At 29.5% G+C, this 21832-nt stretch overlaps 2 protein-coding genes across 2 annotated transcripts; both read right to left on the reverse strand.

The window, feature by feature from the left end:
- Window positions 1–1279: 1279 nt before the first annotated feature.
- Window positions 1280–5795, reverse strand: LOC126669046 (aspartyl protease family protein At5g10770-like). The gene is made up of 3 exons (XM_050362348.2): window positions 5573–5795; window positions 4544–4951; window positions 1280–2166 (listed from the first exon to the last, which is right to left on the reverse strand). Exons 1-3 carry the CDS (start codon window positions 5751–5753, stop codon window positions 1349–1351), a joined length of 1407 nt encoding a protein of 468 aa, XP_050218305.1. The 5' UTR covers window positions 5754–5795; the 3' UTR covers window positions 1280–1348.
- Window positions 5796–17841: 12046 nt separating this feature from the next.
- Window positions 17842–20977, reverse strand: LOC130014448 (aspartyl protease family protein At5g10770-like). Its single transcript, XM_050362346.2, has 3 exons — window positions 20720–20977; window positions 20039–20446; window positions 17842–18862 (listed from the first exon to the last, which is right to left on the reverse strand). Exons 1-3 carry the CDS (start codon window positions 20898–20900, stop codon window positions 18039–18041), a joined length of 1413 nt encoding a protein of 470 aa, XP_050218303.1. The 5' UTR covers window positions 20901–20977; the 3' UTR covers window positions 17842–18038.
- Between the last annotated feature and the right edge of the window lie 855 nt (window positions 20978–21832).

Genomic DNA, 21832 nt, shown 5'->3' on the forward strand with positions numbered 1-21832 from the left:
TTATTTATTTTACATGAGCTTTTACAAAATTTCTGCTCAAAATTCTTGTTAAATTAAGTGATGGTCAACACTAATGTCGGTCAAGAATCTCAAGATGCATCAGCAATGACTGCAATTGCAAGCATCACAATCTCTCTATTGCCATCAAATTAAGGCCATTCTGAAGACATTCATTCAGATTGAATGGGCTTCATCTCATCATCTGTATGTTTCTTGGTCTTTCATAGCCTCGGCCCACTAAAAGTTTTTAGATTATTAATATTTCTTTTTCATTTTATTAATTATAAAATCATTTGGAATATTTTATTTTACTTATAGTAATATTCATTTAATTGAATATATCAAGTCTAATTCTATTCAATTGACAATTATTGGTTTTTTTTTTATGAATAATTGACAATTATTGTTGGATAGTCATATTGTTTGATATATGCATTTTCTTGATTTAATTGGACGAATTTAAATACAAACGGTAGTAAATGTTTTATTATTGTAACTTGATAAAATTAAATAAATAAAGTTTTCAATTATAACTCTTATTATTTTTTTATTTACTTCATATGTGATCAGGGAACCCTGTCTTTTCATCCAAAAAAAGGAAACCCTCTCGAATATCTAAAGAATAGGTTCTAATTCCGGTTGGACAAAAATAAATTTTTTAAAATAGAGATGAACTTATAATAATTATGAAATAAATGGAGGTTAAGTTTGACTGTCGAAAAATTATAGAAGAGTTAGAAGTTAAACTTGAATTGACAAAAAAGTTCTAGTTCAGCCACTCTCAATGACATAGATAATTATTTTCCATTATATTGTCCTAATACTCATGCAGAATTATAAAATAGGCAAAAGATATAGAAAAAATTCTTACGGTATTCTTAAAAATACACATAAATTTTTAAATTAATTTTGAGCAAAATTAAACCCTCTTTATTTCAAAATAAAATAAATAACCTTTTTCGTCCAACACCTTTAAAAACATTCGTTAATTATTCACATGTCTCTCATAATCATATAGGAAAAAGGTTCAAAAATATTTTTAATATTTACAAAAAATTTGAGGTGCTAATTGTCTAAAAAGTAAATTAAAAAGGCTTATATTCTCTTTCCAAAAAATTGAACGACCTTTCTGTACAAATGAAAAAAAATAAAAGTTTGAGTGGTTTAGAAAAATTTAAAAGACTTATGAGTTCCTTTTTAATAACTTAAAGGGTTATTTTTGTACTTTTACCTATAAAATATAGTGACATACAAAAAGAGAAATTAAATAACAAGATAATTAGCTAAATGTGGGTCGCCTAAAGGCTTTTTTTCTTGTGAACTGCAGAACAAACTTAATTAAAAACATTCAACTACTACAAGTTGAAGGAGCAAACCCAACTTTATCACCACCCACATCATACACAACTTCCAAATTTTTCTGCTGTGTATTTCCAAATATTGCTAATTGGCCGTCATCGCCGTTACCGGCAAACCCCAGACACACTTGCTTTACTCCACTTGCCACAAAAATACCTGACTTATCTACATCCACGTCAACGCCTCCGTTAAAATGAAGCACTATTTTAGGCACCTTTACAGTCGTATAGTTACTCAAGTCATAGCAAGTATCCAGTATAGAGAACGGTTCCGCCATTGGATACGTAGCCATCGCCTGTCTGAACGCTGACCGGAGAGCAGAGTAAGCTGTTGGCGGCAGCCGCGTGATGACGGTGCCGGAATCGATGATAGTGCCTGAATTTGCAAACACCGATGCCGGAATATCCAGCTTGTCGCCGAAAACGGAAATTCCGGTCATGTCCAGGTTATAGAAGCTGGAGGCGGAGGAGGATAATGGTGTAAATTTGGCGGATGTGGACTGTGAAGAGCCGAACGATAGGAAACCTGTTGAGCTTGATGAAGCGGGAAGGCAATAGGAGAAGAGTTTGTTGTATTTTGAAGCGGTTTGTGAGACGACGGAGAGTTTATCTCTGCCGAGACCAAGTAATCCGGCGGTTTTTCCGAACAGGCCTTGGTTGTTTTGGCCGCAGCCGAAGTAGAAATTGTTGAATACGTCTGTTGATGCTATGGTGAGCTTTTCTGTGGCTAGGAACCCAACTGAGAATGATCCGTCGCCGTATTGAATTTGGTAGACGCATGTTGAGCTTGCACATCTTAAAGGATTACCTGCATTTTTAGTCGAACAAAATTCACATCACATGGGTAAATATTCAAATGTTTATCTTAAAAAAGCTACTAGTACAAAAATAAAAAGCCTAATTACTTAAAAATAATCCACTTTGTAATATTTTTTCATTCATACCATGATCTAGAAAAAAATTTATTTGTACCCTTTTTTTAATTTTTCGTTTTCAACTCTACCCTAAAGCACTAAATTGAACTTTTTTTATTTAGAAATAAGCTTAAAATAATCCTTCATCTTTTAACTTATTTATATTTTTTCAAATAGAAAAAAAATGACATAACTCTTCTATTTAATTATTTTTAATATTTTCATCCTTTAATTAATTAAATTGTCAAAAAATAAAATTTTGGGATACAGTTGAAAACGAAAAATCAAAAAAAGGGTACAAATGAACTTTTTCCTAGGTCAGGGTATAAACGAAAAAATGTCTTAAGGTGGGATTTATTTAAGTAATTAGGCCAAAATAAAAAATCATCACATATGAGCTGTAATTCAAATGGTATAAGCATAAAATAAATTTGAATAGTAATAAAATTTTGTACTATTTTAAAATTCAAATCAAAGTATTATTAGAAATGTAATTTTTATTTCAGGAACAAACATATAGGTGAAGGCGTGGGCATAATTGTTCAAAATATATTAACATGGAATTAAATAGGTCTAATTTATTTGAGAGGCATAAATTTATTTAGAGAAAAGGGTCAAATAAACCCCTAACGTTTAACGTATAGGTCAAGTAAGCTCTCAGCATTCAGAAAGGTGCAACAAGGACCCTAACGTGTTTAAATTGTATCATCTGAGCCCTCCCTAGGGGTCCTCGTTTATACGTTTAACAAACGTTAGGGTTCTCGGTGACCCCTAAAAAGGGTTTAGATGATACAATTTAAAAATGTTAGTAGCTTATTTGACTCTTTTTCCATTTATTTATATTTTTTTTTTTCTATAATAATAGATGTGTACTTAAAACTTCAGCTAAAAGGGTAGCATAAGCATAATTGTTCCAAACAATAAATACCAAGTGAAATGCCTAACGATAACGACTTAATAATATCTGAAGTTCAAGCGAGCTAAGAGAGTGTCCAACTTCATCTTAGCAATGTCTATACAGTGTCGGATAAAAATCATGATCGCATATTAGTATTATAATGTCTTCGCCTGCAAGGATTTCTCATTTATCATGTATCATCTATTTTTTTTCATAGAATGATATTTACTCATTAAAAAGTACTAAGGCACTGTTTGGATTGATTGATTCTAAACGATAGATTCTAAACAATCCATGGATTTGGATAAAATCCATCGTTTGCCTAAAAAAATTAATAGAATTCATGGATTTATAAATTCTCTCATTTTCTACAATCCATCATTTTTGAGGGTTTTGATTTCTCACCTACTAGGTGGGAAAGTCCAAATCCACCATTTTTTTTATAAATTATTGATCGTTATACTATTTATTTTTTCCCATAAATAATGTTAAAAATCCATTGATTTTGTTTTCAATCCAAACGATGGAATTTTAAAATCTATGGATTTAAATTCCATTGATTTAGAATCCATCGATTTTGTTAAAATCCATGGATTTTAAAAACCCTCAATCCAAATGGTGCCTAAATGTATTTGGCTTAATTTCTTAAAAAACTCTCACCTTGTATTTTATTTTCGTTTATACCCTGACCTTATAAAAAAACCATTTGTACCCAATTTTGAGTTTTTATGTTTCATCTCTACATAAAAGCATTAAATTGTACTCTTTTCATTTGAAAAAGAGTTTAAAACAATCCTTCATTTTTAACTTATATACTAATTAGATATTAATGTTATTAATAGTACAAAAATACCATCTTTTTAAAAAAAATTAAAATAATAATAATTTTATTTATTTTTTAAAAAATATTTCCGATTTTTTTTAATTTTTTACTTTTTTAATTTTTTTAAAAAATATTTCTGACAAAAAAATTAAAAATAATAATATTTTTATTATTATTTTATAAAATTAAAAAAATTAATTAATTATTTGGATGTATTTGATTATTTTTTAAATTTAAGGATTTATTTGTATTATTAAAAATAAAAAAAAGTATGTTTTAAACTCTTTTCCAAATGAAAAGAGTACAATTTAATGCTTTTGGGTAGAGATGAAATAGAAAAATCCAAAATTGGGTACAAATGGTGTTTTACAAAATCAAGGTATAAACGAAGAAAAAGTGCAAGGTGAGGGCTTTTTAAGAAATTAAGCCAATGTATTTTTTACCTTTTCAGAATTATCATTAAGAATTACATATATATAAGTTTTGAATTTTATAATAGCAAATCTAATTTATATAAAAAAATAGCAATTTGAAACAATGACATATATACCTGTAGCGGAATTAAGGGAATTACAAATGGTCGAGGAGCAAGTAACGTTGACATAGGAAGTGGAGTTCGATGGATTCAAAGATTGATCAACTTTACATCGAGCCCAAGTAAGGTCACTTCCAGTGTCAAAAATAAGCGGCACTTCTTGCTCAGGAGAACCCAGTCCAATGCTCACAACATAATTCCCTGAGCCAAGTGACCGCCCGTTCTCAGCCGGAAGCTTCACACCGTCTGTCTGCTTCGCATCGCTCCGACCAGCCTCGAGCTTTGATCGGATCGAATCAACTCGGAATTGATCCTCAAGTAGAACGTCCTTCAGATTTGGAGCATTTGCATTTTCTTGATTTAATTTGGAGCACGGACCGTGCTTGTGGACTACCTTCAATAATGCCTTATTTTCCTTCCCAGCTGATACATATTTGTTATGTCAAAAATAATGATATAATACAATTGTGTTTGTTGGATTGTCAATTTCATATAATGGAAATTTTCCAAAGTAGACCATGAGAATTTAATTTCTACCAGCCTGCCAATAACTTTTCTTTCGTTCAAACTATCACATACAGGAAAAATGGCAACCAATTTAGTTGAAGAAAAAAATATATTTTTTCACTTAAAATATAATACCATAATTTTAATTTTTTGTTTTTAAAATTTGCAATTTTTTATCATAATCAACAATTTCGATGAATCATATGAAAGGACTGAATTAAATATTTTCAGAGTATAAGAAGTACTCCCTCCGTCCCGTTTAAGAAGGGACTAATGAGTTTTACACAAAGATTAATAAAATAAGACAATATTTTATTTTGTCATGTCTACCCCTATTTATTAGTATAGTTTCTCCTAATAATAGTATAGGTTTATTGTAAATTGAGTTGCATTTAATACATATTGAAATAATTAAAGGGATAAAAGTGGAAGTTCAATATAAATTGGCACAGAAAACACGATATGGCGTTCTTAGATGGGACAAATAAAAATGGGATATGTCCCTTCTTAAATGGGACGGAGGGAGTATAAATATACCTTTGGTAGAGTGTTTGCAGTGAGGTAGTGGAAGAAAAATGGTGACTTGAATGGTGTGGATAAATTGAAGATTGGTGTTGTGTTGAGCAATTTTTCTTCCATCAAATGCAGAGTTGACATTTTTGGACAAAAATATGAGAAGCCATAGATTTAGAAGATAAGAGACAATGGAGGTAGCCATAGATCACCCAATGTATTGTTAGTGTTGAAGTTCAAGTAGTAACCTTCATTTCAATGTGGTGGCATTTATTAGGGGTGTGGATCGGTCGGTTCAGTCACTGATCCAAACCGAAACCGAATTTGAAATATTAGAAATTTTTAAAATTGTAACCGAACCAAATTATTTTAAAACCCAACTGAAATGATATTTAGGTTTGGTCGGTTAATATTATTAAAATTAATTATTAAAAAATAAAATAAAAATAAAAAAAATACTAATTTTAATATTAATTTATTGCTATTGTATAATTTTAAGGTTATTTAGTAGCTAAATCCTAAAAAAATTCAAAATTACCTTAATATTTAAAAAAAATTATAAAAATATCATTATAGATATATATAATTCGGTTATTTTGGCCGGTTTGGTTAATTCGGAAATTTCATACCCAAAACCAAACAGAACCAAATTAACCAAACTTTTAAAAAATAAAAACCAAAAACTGAACCAAATTAAAATTTCGATTTGGTTCGGTCGGTTAATTCGGTTTTGACCGAATACTGCACACCCCTAGTACTTATGCAAGTTATATGTAAAAACCGTACCTAAGAGTACAATTGAATTGAGCTGTTTAAAATTACATTAAAAATTAATTTTTTAGTTCAATTTATTTCTAAAAATAAAAAATTCAAGTTATTTTTTATTGTATATTGAACAGAGAAAATAAACCAAACCTGCTGGGTTTAATTTGATATTTTTTTACAAAATCAATCCAGTTCATTTTTTTAAAAATCTAAATTTCAATTCAGATTGAGCTAAATGCATAAGCAAAGTGTTGCGTTGGCTTTTTAATTTTTTATATTAATTGGATAATATCTTATTTTAGGTAAAATATGTTTAATGATAATTTCAGTATTTTTTTCATAATTACACGACATCAATTTTAGATATTTTTTTACTTTACTAACTATAATTATATATCTTAATATGCATTGTTAAAATAATTAATATTAATAAAAATATATTTATCCAAATACAAAATTATAAAATAAATTAAAAACATCAGGGGCCATTTGGCTTGTTCAAAAAGAAGCGAGAAATAAAAATGAAAATAAATAATTTTTATTATTTATGTTTATTTTGTCAAAATTTATTTAGAAGTGGAAATGTGATTACTTCTTCAATTTGAATCACTCATCCTTTATCTCGCCCATGAGAATGAACTTTTTATTCTCATGAGAATCAAAATTTAATTAAATTTTTTAATGATAAAAATATATATAATTATTAAGAAACTATTTTCAAATATTAGTTTTTAAAACAAAAAAAAAATTAAATAAAATTCAAAAAATTAAATAATTTAATTAATACTCATGTAATGATATTGTCACTTTTAAAATAAGGTTTTTATGTCGCTATGCAGCAAAATGATGTACTGTATTTAATTTTTTTTACCTAAAATAAGAAAAATATTAGCAATATAAAAAGAATAATTATATTTAAATTGTAGTATATAAATTGCTTCATTCTTTATATATCTAAATCAACAATTATATTTTATACAATGATATCATATTGCACTGTTTTGGGTGGAAAAAAAATTATATATCTAAATATCTATTTAACTAAAATTTTATTTAAATGTTATTTTTTTGACAATTAGATAGCGATTAAAAAAATTAACAAAAAAAATTGCGGAAATTATAATTAAAATAAAGTTCGCAATCTACGTTTTATGGAACTTTTATTTATGAGAAGATTTTTTTATATATATATTTACCTTTACGTGTTTATTTGAACTTATTATTTTTCACAACCACTTGTATTGGTAATCGCAATTTATGTTGTTGCTTTTTAGATATAAAATAATTAAGAGATTATCACAGAAATATCCTAAAATAGGCCCAAGATTTCACGCGGTACTTTCCTTTTTAAATTCCTTACACCCGCACTACTTTGTTCTAATTATTTTCACTCAACACGTGGTCAACGTTCTGTCCAAATAAGTCAACAGCCTGACATACATAGGCCTGACCCACGTAGTGCAAGGCTGACCCATTCAGCTCTGCTAACGCATGCATCAACTGATGCATGTGTCCATTTCTATGCAAAACTATTTGTTATTTAAAATTTAATTTATTTATTTAAATATTAAATATTTATATTAAATGATCTGCAAAGTTTATTTGTTATATATAAACTTTAAAAAATACTAATATTAATAATAGTTATAGATATATTAAATTTTAAAAATATAAAAATACACAAATAATATAAAATGTAATTTTATGAGTTGCTTATCGAATACACTGTTAATACATATCGAACACGGATGTATAAATAATATCTCTATTATATATAAACTATATATCAGAGATATATTTATTAAATATATTTATAATGCATAGATAATGTATAAATGATGTGATAAAAAATGTACCTATTATGTATAAATTATATATCAACAACGTATATATTTAATACATTTAAAAAATAGATCTATCATGTATATATTATGTATCACTGATGTATTTATTAAATAAATTTTAAAAAATTTCTATTATGCATAAATTTAATAAAAATGTGTCTATCATGTATCAATTATGTATCAAATCTGTATCAAATATGTATAAAAATATATATGTAATACATGTAAAAAAAATTCCAACGCGTCTCAGAAATATACGAAATATATATAAAAATATTTATATTTGTATGGTTTAAATATTATTATTAAAATATAAAAAGTACTACATATTTTTGGCTTTTTTTGTAATTTTTTATTTTTTAAATATATCTATCATGTTTAAATTATGTATCCACAAATATATCTATTAAATGTCATTTACAAAATTTATTTATCATGTAGAAATTATGTATCTTCGATGTATCTGTTAAGTATATTTAAAAAATATATTTATCATGTATTATGATGTAATAAAAATGTATTCATCATGTTAATAAATTATGTATCGGAGATGTATCAAAAATGTATAAAAAATAAATGTAATAAAACTAAAAAAAAAGCGTATAAAAACAGAAAAATGGTTCGAACGATAGAAGATGTTTCAAATGTGTATCGAAGATGTATCAAATAAATCGAAGATGTAATGTGTATAATTTATCATGTATCAGATATGTATCCGAGATGTATCAAATATGTATCTGAGATGTATTAAATTCCATAATTTTAGTTTAGAGCTACTAACTTAATAAATCTGATTAATTAAACTGTGTAGGGTGTTCTTTTTTACACCAAAACCTAACTAATACAATTTTATTGATTTTTAACCCAGAAACCATGAAAAATAATCTGATCGAACCCTTTTATTGGCAATTGAACGTATTAATTTAATTTCATAAACGAAAGTCATTTAGATATATCTTTTTGTCTCCTCTCCCATATCCCTTGACCAAACACAGTAGTGCTTCTCAAGCTGAATATCCCAGCTTTAAAAGATCAATCTTATCAGCCCTAATATACAGTTCTCTATCGCTATTACTTTTCATATCTTTCAATTTTGAAATCAAACTCTTTTCTATAGAGTTAGACCCCATTTATTAAACCCCCTTCAGCTTTCTTACCATTACTTCGTTCCATTTGATTTTTTTCTCTGTTCGTTAGAGAAGTATCAAACATAAGAACCCATATAAAAAAATTGAAATTTAGAGCAAGCCCAATAAATGAAATTCGTAAAAGAACCAAAGAGAGAAACCCATATGAAAAAAGAAAAAAAAGTAGGGCTTTGTGGAGGAGAAAAAAAGAAGAAGAGAAAAAGGGAAGAGCCAATGTAAAAAAGAGAAGGAATTTGATGAGAAATAGAAACGGGGAGAGAGGATTGCGGCATAAAAAGATGGAAAAAGTGAACATGGTAGCAGAGTTGTGGGTGTGTGGAAGAAATGGACAGGTGTAGACATAACAAAAAAAAGGTGGTGATGAAAAGTATTGAAAAAAAATGGTATAGACGTAAATCGTACGAATAAAAAAGCAGCGCGTGAAAATTGGGCTACTTTTTGGTCCTTTCTTGTAATTTTCTCAATAATGAGATTAAAGGCTATTATTTTTCACAATTGTTTTGTATTTATATTATTTATCCTAATCCGCGCTATTTAATTTATATTTGCGGGTGAAGATGAAAGAGGCATACTTTACATCTTTTGATTTTAGTTTTATATTTATGAAGTTTTGATTTATTTTTAATATTTTGTATATCTTTAATTTAAAAATACACATACAGTATGCATATTAATAAATAACTTTATAAAAAAATATAAATAGATTCATAATTTTAACTTTTTATAGCTACTTTTGTATTTATTTTATCCCTAATTAACAAAATAAAATATTTTTTAATGAAATGTATTTATTTCAGCAATAGATTGTTAAGATATCATAATTTAAAAATTATTTAATATCAAAATTTGTTAATTTGTTAAAAAGATAAAATGAAGGATTAAAAAGTTAAATTTCAATACATAAAAGAAGTAAAAACATTATTTTCCACCACTTCTTTGACTTATTAGGCGTTAGTGTAGTCTCTACAGTGTTGGCTTTGACAAAAAAAGAAGTTACGACGACTCCGTAAACTTTACTATGTCGTTTCCAATCATGTCTAGTACTGTTCACCCTATGCATTTTCTTCCATTAATTTGTCGTTTATCAATGATGTCGTTTTCTTTCAATTTTTAATATATAGTATAATATTCTCTTCTTATTTGTCCTACAATAGATATTTTATCATTTGCTTGGTACTTGTATAAGTGTGGCCCTTTTATGTATATCATTTTCTTTGGAAATGACAAAAATATATTTTTCTTCAAATTTTTCTTCAAATTTTTGTTCATATCCACTATGTGTTCAGATTCAGCATAAGTATTTTCTCACATAATGTTTCATAATAAAATTATTAAGAACCTTGGGCGTTTAGATGATGATCATACTTCATTCAACGCATGTAATTATATAGATCCTATCAATTAATTAAGCAACACGCCTGTTTAGATCCTTATACTATTATATATATTTTTTTTAATTGTGTTTTTTCAATTCTATTTAGTGAAATTGAATTTTTGTACTTTAAATTTTGTCGATAACAAGTGTTTTTTTGTCCCAAAAATGAAATGTTGTATTCTATACATGGTTAATGAGATTAAAATAAAATAAAAAAAATCATATTCACATTATTTAGATTGGTATCCTACACTTCTATTTTTGTTGAATGTAAAAAATTAGTCGGTTTTTTGGTGTGATGATACTATAAATATTTTTCTATAACGAAAGAACCTAACATTTATGAAAGCTAGAATACAAAAACTCAATATATATAAATTATACTGAAATTTCTAATTTAAAAAGATGCAACAGTATTTATCAAAAAAAAAAAGATGCAACAGTACAAAGACTTAGAATATAAATTTTGACAATTAATTGTTTTTCATCGATGGGAGTAAGGCTATACCAACAAAGATATTTCCATAAAAAAACAAAGATATCAACTGTATATTACGTGACATAAAATTCAGACTGAAATTATGGCATAAACATTTTATAACACTTAATAGAATCTTTTAATTTGATATGGAGATAATTAGAGAATTAATTAATTCAATTTGTTAAAAATTGGTCCAATTTTTTAAAATAAATTTAAATATTTTTTTTAAATAAATTTATCTGAACCATGTAATATTCAATTTATGACTTCTTTTGTAACTCATACTTTCAATCAACACGTAAATACAAGTAAATTAATTTTTTTAAAAAAAACTTAATCACCAAAAACTGCCAAAATTATACGTTTTGTGACAGTTATAGCCAAATCTTTCAAAACCACTAGATTTAAACAATTTTGCTATATTCAGTTTATTTTTCAGCCATTTTTGAATCGAACCGAAATTATTGTCTCCATGTCATATATGTCACTTCCAACTCAGCAAAATTACCTGACATGGCACATCACAAACCACTAATCCAACCTAACTAAACCAAATAGTAAATCAAGTAAAACCAAATCCAACTAAATAATACTCCCTCTGTCCCATTTTAGAAGTCTCATTTAACTTTACACACAGATTAAGAAAACATTAATTATTTTTGTCTTTTCATGTTTTTTCATGTTTTGCCCCTATTAATGATAGTGGAATTTTCCATAGAGCTCCTCTAAGATAACTAAAATAAGGGTAAAATAGGGTATTCAATAGAAAAACATCCTAAAAATAGTAATGGGACTTTTTAAATGGGACATCCCAAAATGGAATATGGGACTTTTTAAACGGGACGGAGGGAGTATTAATTATTAGTTAAATATCTAAAATTCAGATTTTAATTATTTCAATATTATAAATTCAAAAATAAAATTCACCGCCACACTTTTTTGACATCGCCGTCTTTTTTCCTACGTATATTCATAATAATTAGTATCTCCTAATTAATTAACATACGCAAAATTTTAATTATTTTAAATAATTTTTTTCATTTAAAAATAATTTTTTTCATTTAAAAATAATTTTTAAAAAACTTCGTTTGTTTTTTTCGTGACGACCCATCATCACCAAAACCCGCCGCCGCCGGCAAAAAATGTCCGCCGGATTCTCCGAGAAGGGGCAGAAATGAAAATGATTTTATCCCACCTGCTTCAGAAAATGGAAATGATTGTATTTTTCTGGGTATTTCTTCTTCAGGTAGTTTTACTACTAAATCAGCTTATCAACATATTGAGTGCTGGGATGAGGAAGATGATCACCTGGATTGAAAGTTTGTGGAATTCGCAGGGCCAAAATCACATTCGAACCATTTTTTTGGCTCGCCATCCATGGTCGATTAATGAATAACGAAGAACGATTTTGGAGACATCTTACTACAGACAGAAGTTTCCCAAGATGCAATGCCGATATGAAGATAATCTACATGTTCTTAGGGACTGTTTATATACAAAGCAATTATGGATTCGTTTAGTTGATCATGATAAGAGGTTTCAATTTTTCTCTACGAATAATAGAAACTAGGTGTTTACTAATCTTTCGGGCATATGGGCCGGAAGCAGGACGGAGGATTGGTAGCGGATTTTTGGGTAACAGTCTAAAGAATTTTGCAATGGAGAAACCAATCAGTTTTGGATGGTAAGAGGTATTAGATTCCATATTAAAACCAATTGTTATTAAGTCGAGGTGCCCAACTAATATTTAAACACATGTCCATTTATGTAATACCCCAAAATATTTAATTATCTAATTGGACCACGTGTCCAGTTTTGAGTCGCCAGAGTGGCGATATCGGAAAGCCTTCCGATAAAAGTAAGATAAATAAGTTTTAGTAGATCGGTATTAAAAGAGATTATAGCAAAGAATTTAACGTTATATTTCAATTCTAGAGTTGGAATTGGAATTAGAAAGGAAGTATGTTAAGAAAGTTGCAAAATAAAGTACAGGGACTAAAGTGGTAATTTAGCCACTATGACTCAAAATGGAAATTATTTCGCCAAGGTCCGCGAAACGTTTTATAGTATATGTGGTAAAAGTTTCGGGTCAATCGGAGACCTTTTAAAATTTGGACGCGGATATGTTTTGAACTAAATTGTAACTTTTGAAAAGTTCAAGGGCCAAAACGTAAATTAGCCAAGTAAGTCTCGAGAATAGCAATTCAAAGAGTATTGACGGAAAATAATAATTTCGGGCCAAGTATTATTTAAGTGGATATAAATAATACGTATAAAAGAATAATTTAACCGTTTAGTTAAATTAGAAAGTTTAAAAGCAAAATGGTTTGAGTTAAAGAAGTGAGGAATCAAAATGATCTTTTGACCAATACATATATATAAGAATCAAGAGAAAGATGAGAATCAGAGAAGGAAACAGTATCAGACGAAGGGTTTTTGACGAACGATTACGATCCGTCGCGGTTTCGCCGTTTCTCGTCCAAATCGAGTGATTCTCGCGCCGATGGATTAAGAATTCAATTCTCTATCATCTTTAAGCTTCAAATCGAGGTAAGCTTGACGTTTTGATTTGGGATTTTGAGCGGTTTTACTGTTTTAATGATTTTGAGTTTGAATTCGACGTTTTAAGCTTAAATCTTGAGTTTTGATGTTATTAAACGTTGCGGGATCGAGTTAGGACGTTTAAGCACGTCGAAAATGGCCCGGGGAGTGAACCCCGGGGCTGCACGTCGGCACCCGTTTGCTGCACAAACGTGCAGCACACGATCGTGCAGTACACGATCGTGCAGCGTACTGCACGAACGTGCAGTACACGTTCGTGCAGCGTACTGCACGAACGTGCAGTACACGATCGTGCAGCGTACTGCACGAACGTGCAGTACCCTGCTGCACGAACGTACAGTCCTTCGCCAAAGGGGGATCTTCAATTCGGGCTTTCTGGGCCCTGACGCGACGCGGAAACTTGATTTCAGACAATTTTAAGTCGCGTAATCAATCGTGATTTGATTGAATATCAAAACGTAAACTAGGACGTTTAAAAGAAAAGTATGATTAAGAGATTATTAAAGTTAAGAGTCGTATTTGAAATACGATTATGTTAACCTAAGTTTATAACTTAGGAGTTTGAATACTAAGCCCACGTTTATGGATTAAACGTATAGGTAACTCGATTAAGTAGCTGACGTACCGACAAGCTACCAGGTCATTTAGCTGGAGTGGGCACGTGATTGGACAACGCATGGAGCTTACGCTTGCGGGATTATAATAATGCAGTTTTGGATAGCGGTCACTGTGAGTGGCAAATTTACTTTCGCGTATTATTAGTATAAAAGTTATTTTCTTATATTACGAGTATTGTTATTAAATATCTCGTATCTATATGATTTGCTCATATAAGCTGTTTTGTTTGATAGATTTGATTATATGAATTTCTTGTATTCATTGTTTGAAGATGAATGTCTAATGTGCGGTCCAAAGAGACCAACTACCTATTGGGTGTCAATAGGCTGTGTGATCATTAGTGAGTCAGTCTAGAGTGTCTGACTTTGTAATTAAGAAGTAAGGTAATATATGTTTATGCATAATATGTTATGAATTCGATACGAGAGTGAACTCGGCTACGGTGTAGTCTGGAAGTCCCCGTATCTAGTGGGCTGGGCCCACCAGTGAGTTGGACTCACACTTTATGATTTCGATACGAGTGAGCACTCGGCTACGGTGTAGTCTGGAAGTCCCCGTATCTAGTGAGTTGGACTCACACTTTGAAAATTAATAATGTTTGCTTAAATCATAAATTTATATATGTATTCAGCGTGTAACGCTATATTTTAATAATACTATAAGTAACTTGCAAACTCACTCAGTATTTTCCCAAATACTGACCCCTCACTCTGATGTTTGCAGGTAAGCAGAGTCGGATCAGACAAACCATCTCCATTGTGCCAGAAGTCATTGGACTTGCACAAGCATGAGTTCCTAGAGCTGCATTAGTCAGTAGATGTCAGTATCAGATAGACATCTGGATTTCAAATAGTTAGTTTTGAATGTAAACTGTAATATGATATTTTAATATCTACAATTATATTATGTAAAAGAGTTTTTCTAAAAAGGTTTATATATGATATTATAATTTTAAATGCGAAAAATTAATAGTGGTTTTAGGCTTGCTACGGGTTTCGGAGCTACCACTCCCATTCCCTAGCGCCGGTCTCGACTCAATAATTTGGGTCGTGACAATTTACACACACTTAACCAATGTGGGATACTCCCACTTCAACGCTCCCCCTCACGCATAGCGTGTCCGGTTTGGATCTGTTCATGAAGAACAGATCCGGCCTGGATCTGCTCTGATGACCGGAAAGTTTTCCGGTCATCGGTACTTCGGAGAAGATGATCCGGGGTGGGGTCGGTTGTCGGGTTGGGTAATTTTTTGTTTTTTTAAATTAAAATTAGAGGTATTTTATTATTTTTGAAAATTTAAGATAGATGGTTTTTTTGTTTTAATTATAACTATGAGGACCATTTAAAATATTTATAGAAATTTGAAGTATTGGAAAAAAGGTTAATTTGATGCTTAAGGGTGTAATTGAAACTAAAAGGTGGTGATTTTAATATTTGAGGGTGCAATTGAAAACGAGAGGTCGTAATTTGGGTAAAATCGGGAATTTTGAAAGGTGAGAGTACAAACGAAGGGGGGTTGAAAGGTGGGGTTTTTTTTTTCAGGGGATAAGCCTTAAAAAAATATTGTTAAGTTTTATAATTTTTGAAAGAATAGTTTTATTTTTGTTTTAAATACAACATTAAACCCTATTTAGAATACTAGTTTCGCATTACATGCTTTGCACGTGGCGCGTAACATGATTCGTCAATGTATATATTTGCAAATTTATTATAATTATATCTATTTTTATATTTATAATCAATATTAAATTAATTAAGAATTTTTATAAAAATAAATATAATATATTCAGTGATTAATTTTTTTTTTTACTAAATTTTTTCTTCTTTTAATTTTATAATAATCATAATTAATTTAATTTTATTAGTAATATATTTAAATATAAAAAGATGGAAATTAAAATAATAATATATCAACCAAATGTAGTATTTTAATTTTGTAGTTCAATCAAACTAAAAGATAGATATTCCTACTAATTTGGAAATTTTTTACATACTAAAAACTAAATTGGAGATAATTTACCTATCTATTCTAATTAGGATTTTAATTACAATATATATTTAGTGATTAATTAAATAATTAACTAGTTAATGACTATAAAACCATTATTTAGTAATAAACTGGAAATGATTAATCAGTAAATTTGCATGTCCTCCCCTCTCCCGCCTCCGTGCTTTTATATATACTCCCTCCGCCCCTTAAAGATAGAAAAATTATCTCTTTCACAAGAATTAAGAAAGTAGTTAATTATAAGTACGTAATTTGTGATAATTTTTCTAAATTATCCTTTTAATTTCTTGAAGTAAATCATAATAAATTAATGATTCATACAACCCAAAGCCACTATATAAATATTAGCCAATAAAATTTTAGATGCATAAAAAGCATACATTGAAACTTTAAATCTCAATTAATGTTGATAGAAGGGTATTTTAAAAATTTTAGAGCTAACTAACACTACTTTTTCTATCTTGAAATAAGGATCATTTATGCCCCTAGAGTTTGACTTTAGAATCAATTAAGTATTATAAATATGCTAAAATCAGCTACTTTTTCTATCTTTACGGGACGGATGGAGTAGTATAGATATGCTAAAATTTAATGTATTAATTTGAACATTTTTTAAGTGAAAAGAGGTCAATATAATGTTTAAGGATACAATTGAAAGTGAAAGGTCGTAATTTGAATATATTTGATGGTTTTATAATATGAGGGTGCAAAGGAATTGGAGCTAAAAGGTGGGGAGTTTTTAAGGAGATAAGCCTATATTTTAATATATGCATTTTCTTGGTCTAAATGAGCGAATTTACTAACAACAGTAAACACTATATTGCTGTAACTTGATAGAAATACCAAAAAAAACTAATTTTTTTTAAATTTTTTTTTTATTTACTTCCTCCATGATGTATATAAGATTTTTCAATAATGCATGTTATTCCTAAGTCTCATACAGGGGGTTAAAATATTTTGCGGTTATAAAACTATAAATTTTAATTTACACTTCATTTACAAACTTTGTTTTAATATATTTTAGTAACTCGGGTTTGATATTCTTTATAACAAGAGATTACTCATTTATATCAGACGATTTTACTTACATGGTAAAGAATTCCAATATTAAATCTTTGTATGTCGTTCTTTTAATTATGTGATTTTTCCTGTGCTGTTTTTTTCAATTTGATTCTCTATGTGTTATTTTCTTAATGGTATGATCGTCTGGCTTTATTTTCTTTAATTTTGCTAATATGGTGTTGTTGCGGGGCAAAGTTGAGTTAGTAAACAATTTTATACTACTACATAAGTAATACTTCACCAAAAATGAATAAATAACTTATGTTACAAACCAACAAGTTATAACTCAAATGATATAAGCGCTAGGCAGTAAACTGCTCGGTCGTGAGTTCGATTTCTCCCACAAGCGCTCCCCCTCTTTCCAATTATCACAAAAAAAAATTGTTATAACGAAAATAAAAGTTAAATTATTAAAATATAACAAATAGAATTTAAATTTTCAAAATATAAAATTCAATATTCGTAGAATATTTTAAACCTCTGAAACATTACTACAAAATGTAGTGACATACAACAAACATGACAAAATCTATTAAAATGTTGGTCACCTAATGGCCCATTCTCCTTCGCCTAATGGCTTACCTTCTTGTGAATTGCAAAACAAACTTAATTCGAAACATTACTAAATCAACTACTGCAAGTTGAAGGAGCAAACCCAACTTTATTCCCACCCACATCATACACAACTTCGAAATTCTTTTGCTGTGTATTTCCAAAAATTGCTATATCACCGTCATCGCCATTAGCGGCAAACCCTAGACACACCTGCGTTAATTCTTTTCCAATAAAAATACCCGAATTATCTATATCCACGTCAACGCCTCCGTTAAAAGATAACACTATTTTAGGCACATCAACAGTCGTGTAGTTACTCAAGTCATAGCAAGTATCGAGTATAGATAACGGCTCCGCCATTGGATACGTAGCCATCGCCTGTCTAAACGCTGACCGGAGAGCAGAGTACGCTGTAGGTGGCAGCCGTGTGACTACGGTGCCGGAATCGATGATCGTGCCTGAGTTTGAAAACACTGATGCCGGAATATCTAGCTTGTTGTCGGAAACGGAAATTCCGGTCATGTCCAGGTTATAGAAGCTGGAGGCGGAGGCGGAGGAGGATAATGGTGTAAATTTGGCGGATGTGGACTGCGAAGAGCCGAACGAGAGGAAACCTGTGGAGCTTGATGAAGCGGGGAGGCAATAGGAGAAGAGTTTGTTGTATTTTGAAGCGGTTTGTGAGACGACGGAGAGTTTATCTCTGCCGAGACCAAGTAATCCGGCGGCTTCTCCGAACAGGCCTTGGTTGATTTGGCCGCAGCCGAAGTAGAAATTGTCAAATACGTCTGTTGATGCTATGGTTAGTTTTTCTGTGGCTAGGAATCCAACTGACGATGATCCGTCGCCGTATCGGATTTGGTAGACGCATGTTGAGCTAGAGCATGTCGAAGGGTTACCTACATTTTTAGTAAAACGAAATTAACATCACAATGTGAAATATTTAGATATATATCTTTAAAAAGCAAAAAAAAAAATGGTTATTTGCATATTAAATTTTACCATTTCATATTTGAACATAGTGATTTAATCACATTTTTTAAAATATTTACGTTGCACATGTCGATTTTTCAATTTTTAACGTTGTTTAGCATTATTTCTGTTTTATGACGTTGTTTTATATAAAATGATGCCGTTTTTGTACAAATTTTTTTAGCTTATTTTTTTCGTGAAGAAGTACTAGGGCATACAATATAAAATTGTGAAATATTAAAATGTGCAATGTGATTTTTTAAAGGATGAAATTAAATCGCTATAAATGTAAAACGTTAAAATTTAATATGCAAATAACACAAAAAGAAATACTTAAAAAAGGCATGAATTCATTTTGAATAAATAGTATCAATTTTTTTTAATATATATATATTTCAATCTAATATTTAAAAATTTCATATCAAAGGATAATAAACAATATAGATTTGTTTCAAACTATAATATCTAGTCATTTTTTCCGACATGGCTATATGAGTTGAAATTTGACATACGGTTGTTTACAGAATCACAAAATCGACTATTTTTTTTTCAGGGAAGACAAATTTTATAATTTAATATGAAGTTAAAATATAAAATAACTAACATATAATAAAAGTGAGTCTAACATATTATTTAAACACTTGTACAGACTTAAATATTGGAACTGTTGTCGGACAAATCAAATCTGAGACTCTTTGAATTTATAAACTTTGCAAATGATCAAATTATATATAGTTTATATATTTTTAATTGTTTAGGGTCCAATCTATATATCTATTTATCTAATAGAAAAAAGAGAGTAAATTACGCCATATATATTTTTTTTTATATAAAAATATGATTTTTTACAAAGAAACATTATGAAAGTCTATTAAAATTTTATCAAATATTTATCAAAAATCTACCAATGATCTACTAAAAATTTATCAATATACGAAGAGTGTACTTTTGCAAAAATAAAGTGAAAAGAGCATACTTTTATAAAAAAAATATTAAACAAGCTTATTTTTGCAAACAATTTGACGAAAATAGATATGTTTATAAAAATAATATTAAAAAATTCGCCTCGGGCTTAGTTCATCTAAGGCCGGCCCTGGACATACCTGTAGCGGAATTAAGGGAATTGCAAATGGGAGAGGAGCAGGTAACGTTGACATAGGAAGTGGACTTTAACGGATCCAACGTTTGATCAGCGTTACATCGAGCCCAAGTGAGGTAGCTTCCGGTGTCAAAAATAAGCGGCAGTTCTTGCTTAGGAGAACCTAGTCCGATGCTCACAATATAATTCCCGGTGCCGAGTGACTCCCCGCTCTTAGCCGGAAGCTTCGCACTGTCCGTCTGCTTCACATCGCTTCGAGCAGCCTCGAGCTTTGAGTGAATCGAATCGACTCGTAATTGATCTTCAAGTAGAACATCCAAAATATTTGGAGCAATTGCATTTTCCTGATTAAATTGGGAGCATGGACCGTGCTTGTGGACTACCTTCAATAATGCCTTATTTTTCTTGCCAGCTGATACATGAAAAATGATATAATTCAATTATGTTTGTTGTCAATTCCATATAGTGAAAATTTCCAAAGTACATTCCATGAAAATTTAATTTCTACCAGTCAGCCAACAACATTTTCTTCTGTTCATACTATCACATATAGGAAAAATGACAACCAATTTAATTAAAAGACAAATACATTAATTTTGCAATTTTTTTCATAATCAACAATTTCGATGAATCATATGAAAGGACTGAATTGAATATTTTCAGAGTATAACAAGTATAAATATACCTTTGGTAGAGTGTTTGCAGTGAGGTGGTGGAAGAAAATTGGTGACTTGGATGGTGTGAATAAATTGAAGATTGGTGTTGTGCTGAGCAATTTTTCTTCCATCAAATGCAGAGCTGACATTTTTGGAAAAAAATAAGAGAAGCCATAGATTTAGAAGATAAGAGACAATGGAGGTAGCCATAGATCACCTAATTGTATTGTAAGTGTTGAAGTTCAAGTAGTAACCTTCATTTCAATGTGTTGGTATTTATACAAGTTATATGGTGGGTTGGGTGTCTAACATCCGATTCTAATACTATAATCGAACCGAGCTGATGTATTTGATAAAAAGTAATACAAAAAAGTCATTTTGTTTTTGTTTACTGATTTTAAAAGTAGAAAGAATCAGTTCACAATTCACATTGATTATAGATCGAACAGAAAAATAAATCAAAATAGATGGTTTTAATTTGACTCTATATTCTTTTAAAATCGATTCAGTTCAATTTTAAAAAAATAGGCATAATTACTTAAAAACCACACACGTTGAAACTTTTTTTCATTTACACTCCGACGTAGAAAAAAATTGTTTGTAACCTTTTTTGGGTTTTCTTGTTTCACCTCTACTCTAAAATTAATTTTTTTGACAATTTAATTAATTTAAAGATAAAAACATTAAATTCAATTAAATAGAAAAATTATGTAGTATTTTTTTCTATTTAGAAAAATACAAACAAATCTTTCAACTTTAAAAACTTTCAAATAAGTCTTAAGTAATAATTAATTAATTAATTTTATTAAAAAAATTAAAAAACATTTCCAACCGACCCAATTGACGAACTCACCGCGATCCACCGGAGTAGGAGCGGCTGCCGCCCCTTCTCAGAAATAGAGAAGGAGCAGCAGCTCCTTCTCTATAACTGAAAAGGAGCAAGCTGCTCACACTCTTCACATTTGACATAATATACAAATTAGTCTTTTTTATTTAAAAATTAAACTATCTAGTCCTTCATTTTTAGTTTTGTCAACGATTTATTCCTTTCATCCATTTTAAATGTTAGTCAACGAAGTTAACGAAACTATATGGTCCCCCACTTTTATTTTTCTCAATGATTTCATCCCTTTGTTTTTGTT

This window comes from Mercurialis annua, linkage group LG2, assembly GCF_937616625.2.
Source record: "Mercurialis annua linkage group LG2, ddMerAnnu1.2, whole genome shotgun sequence".
Lineage (NCBI taxonomy): Eukaryota > Viridiplantae > Streptophyta > Magnoliopsida > Malpighiales > Euphorbiaceae > Mercurialis > Mercurialis annua.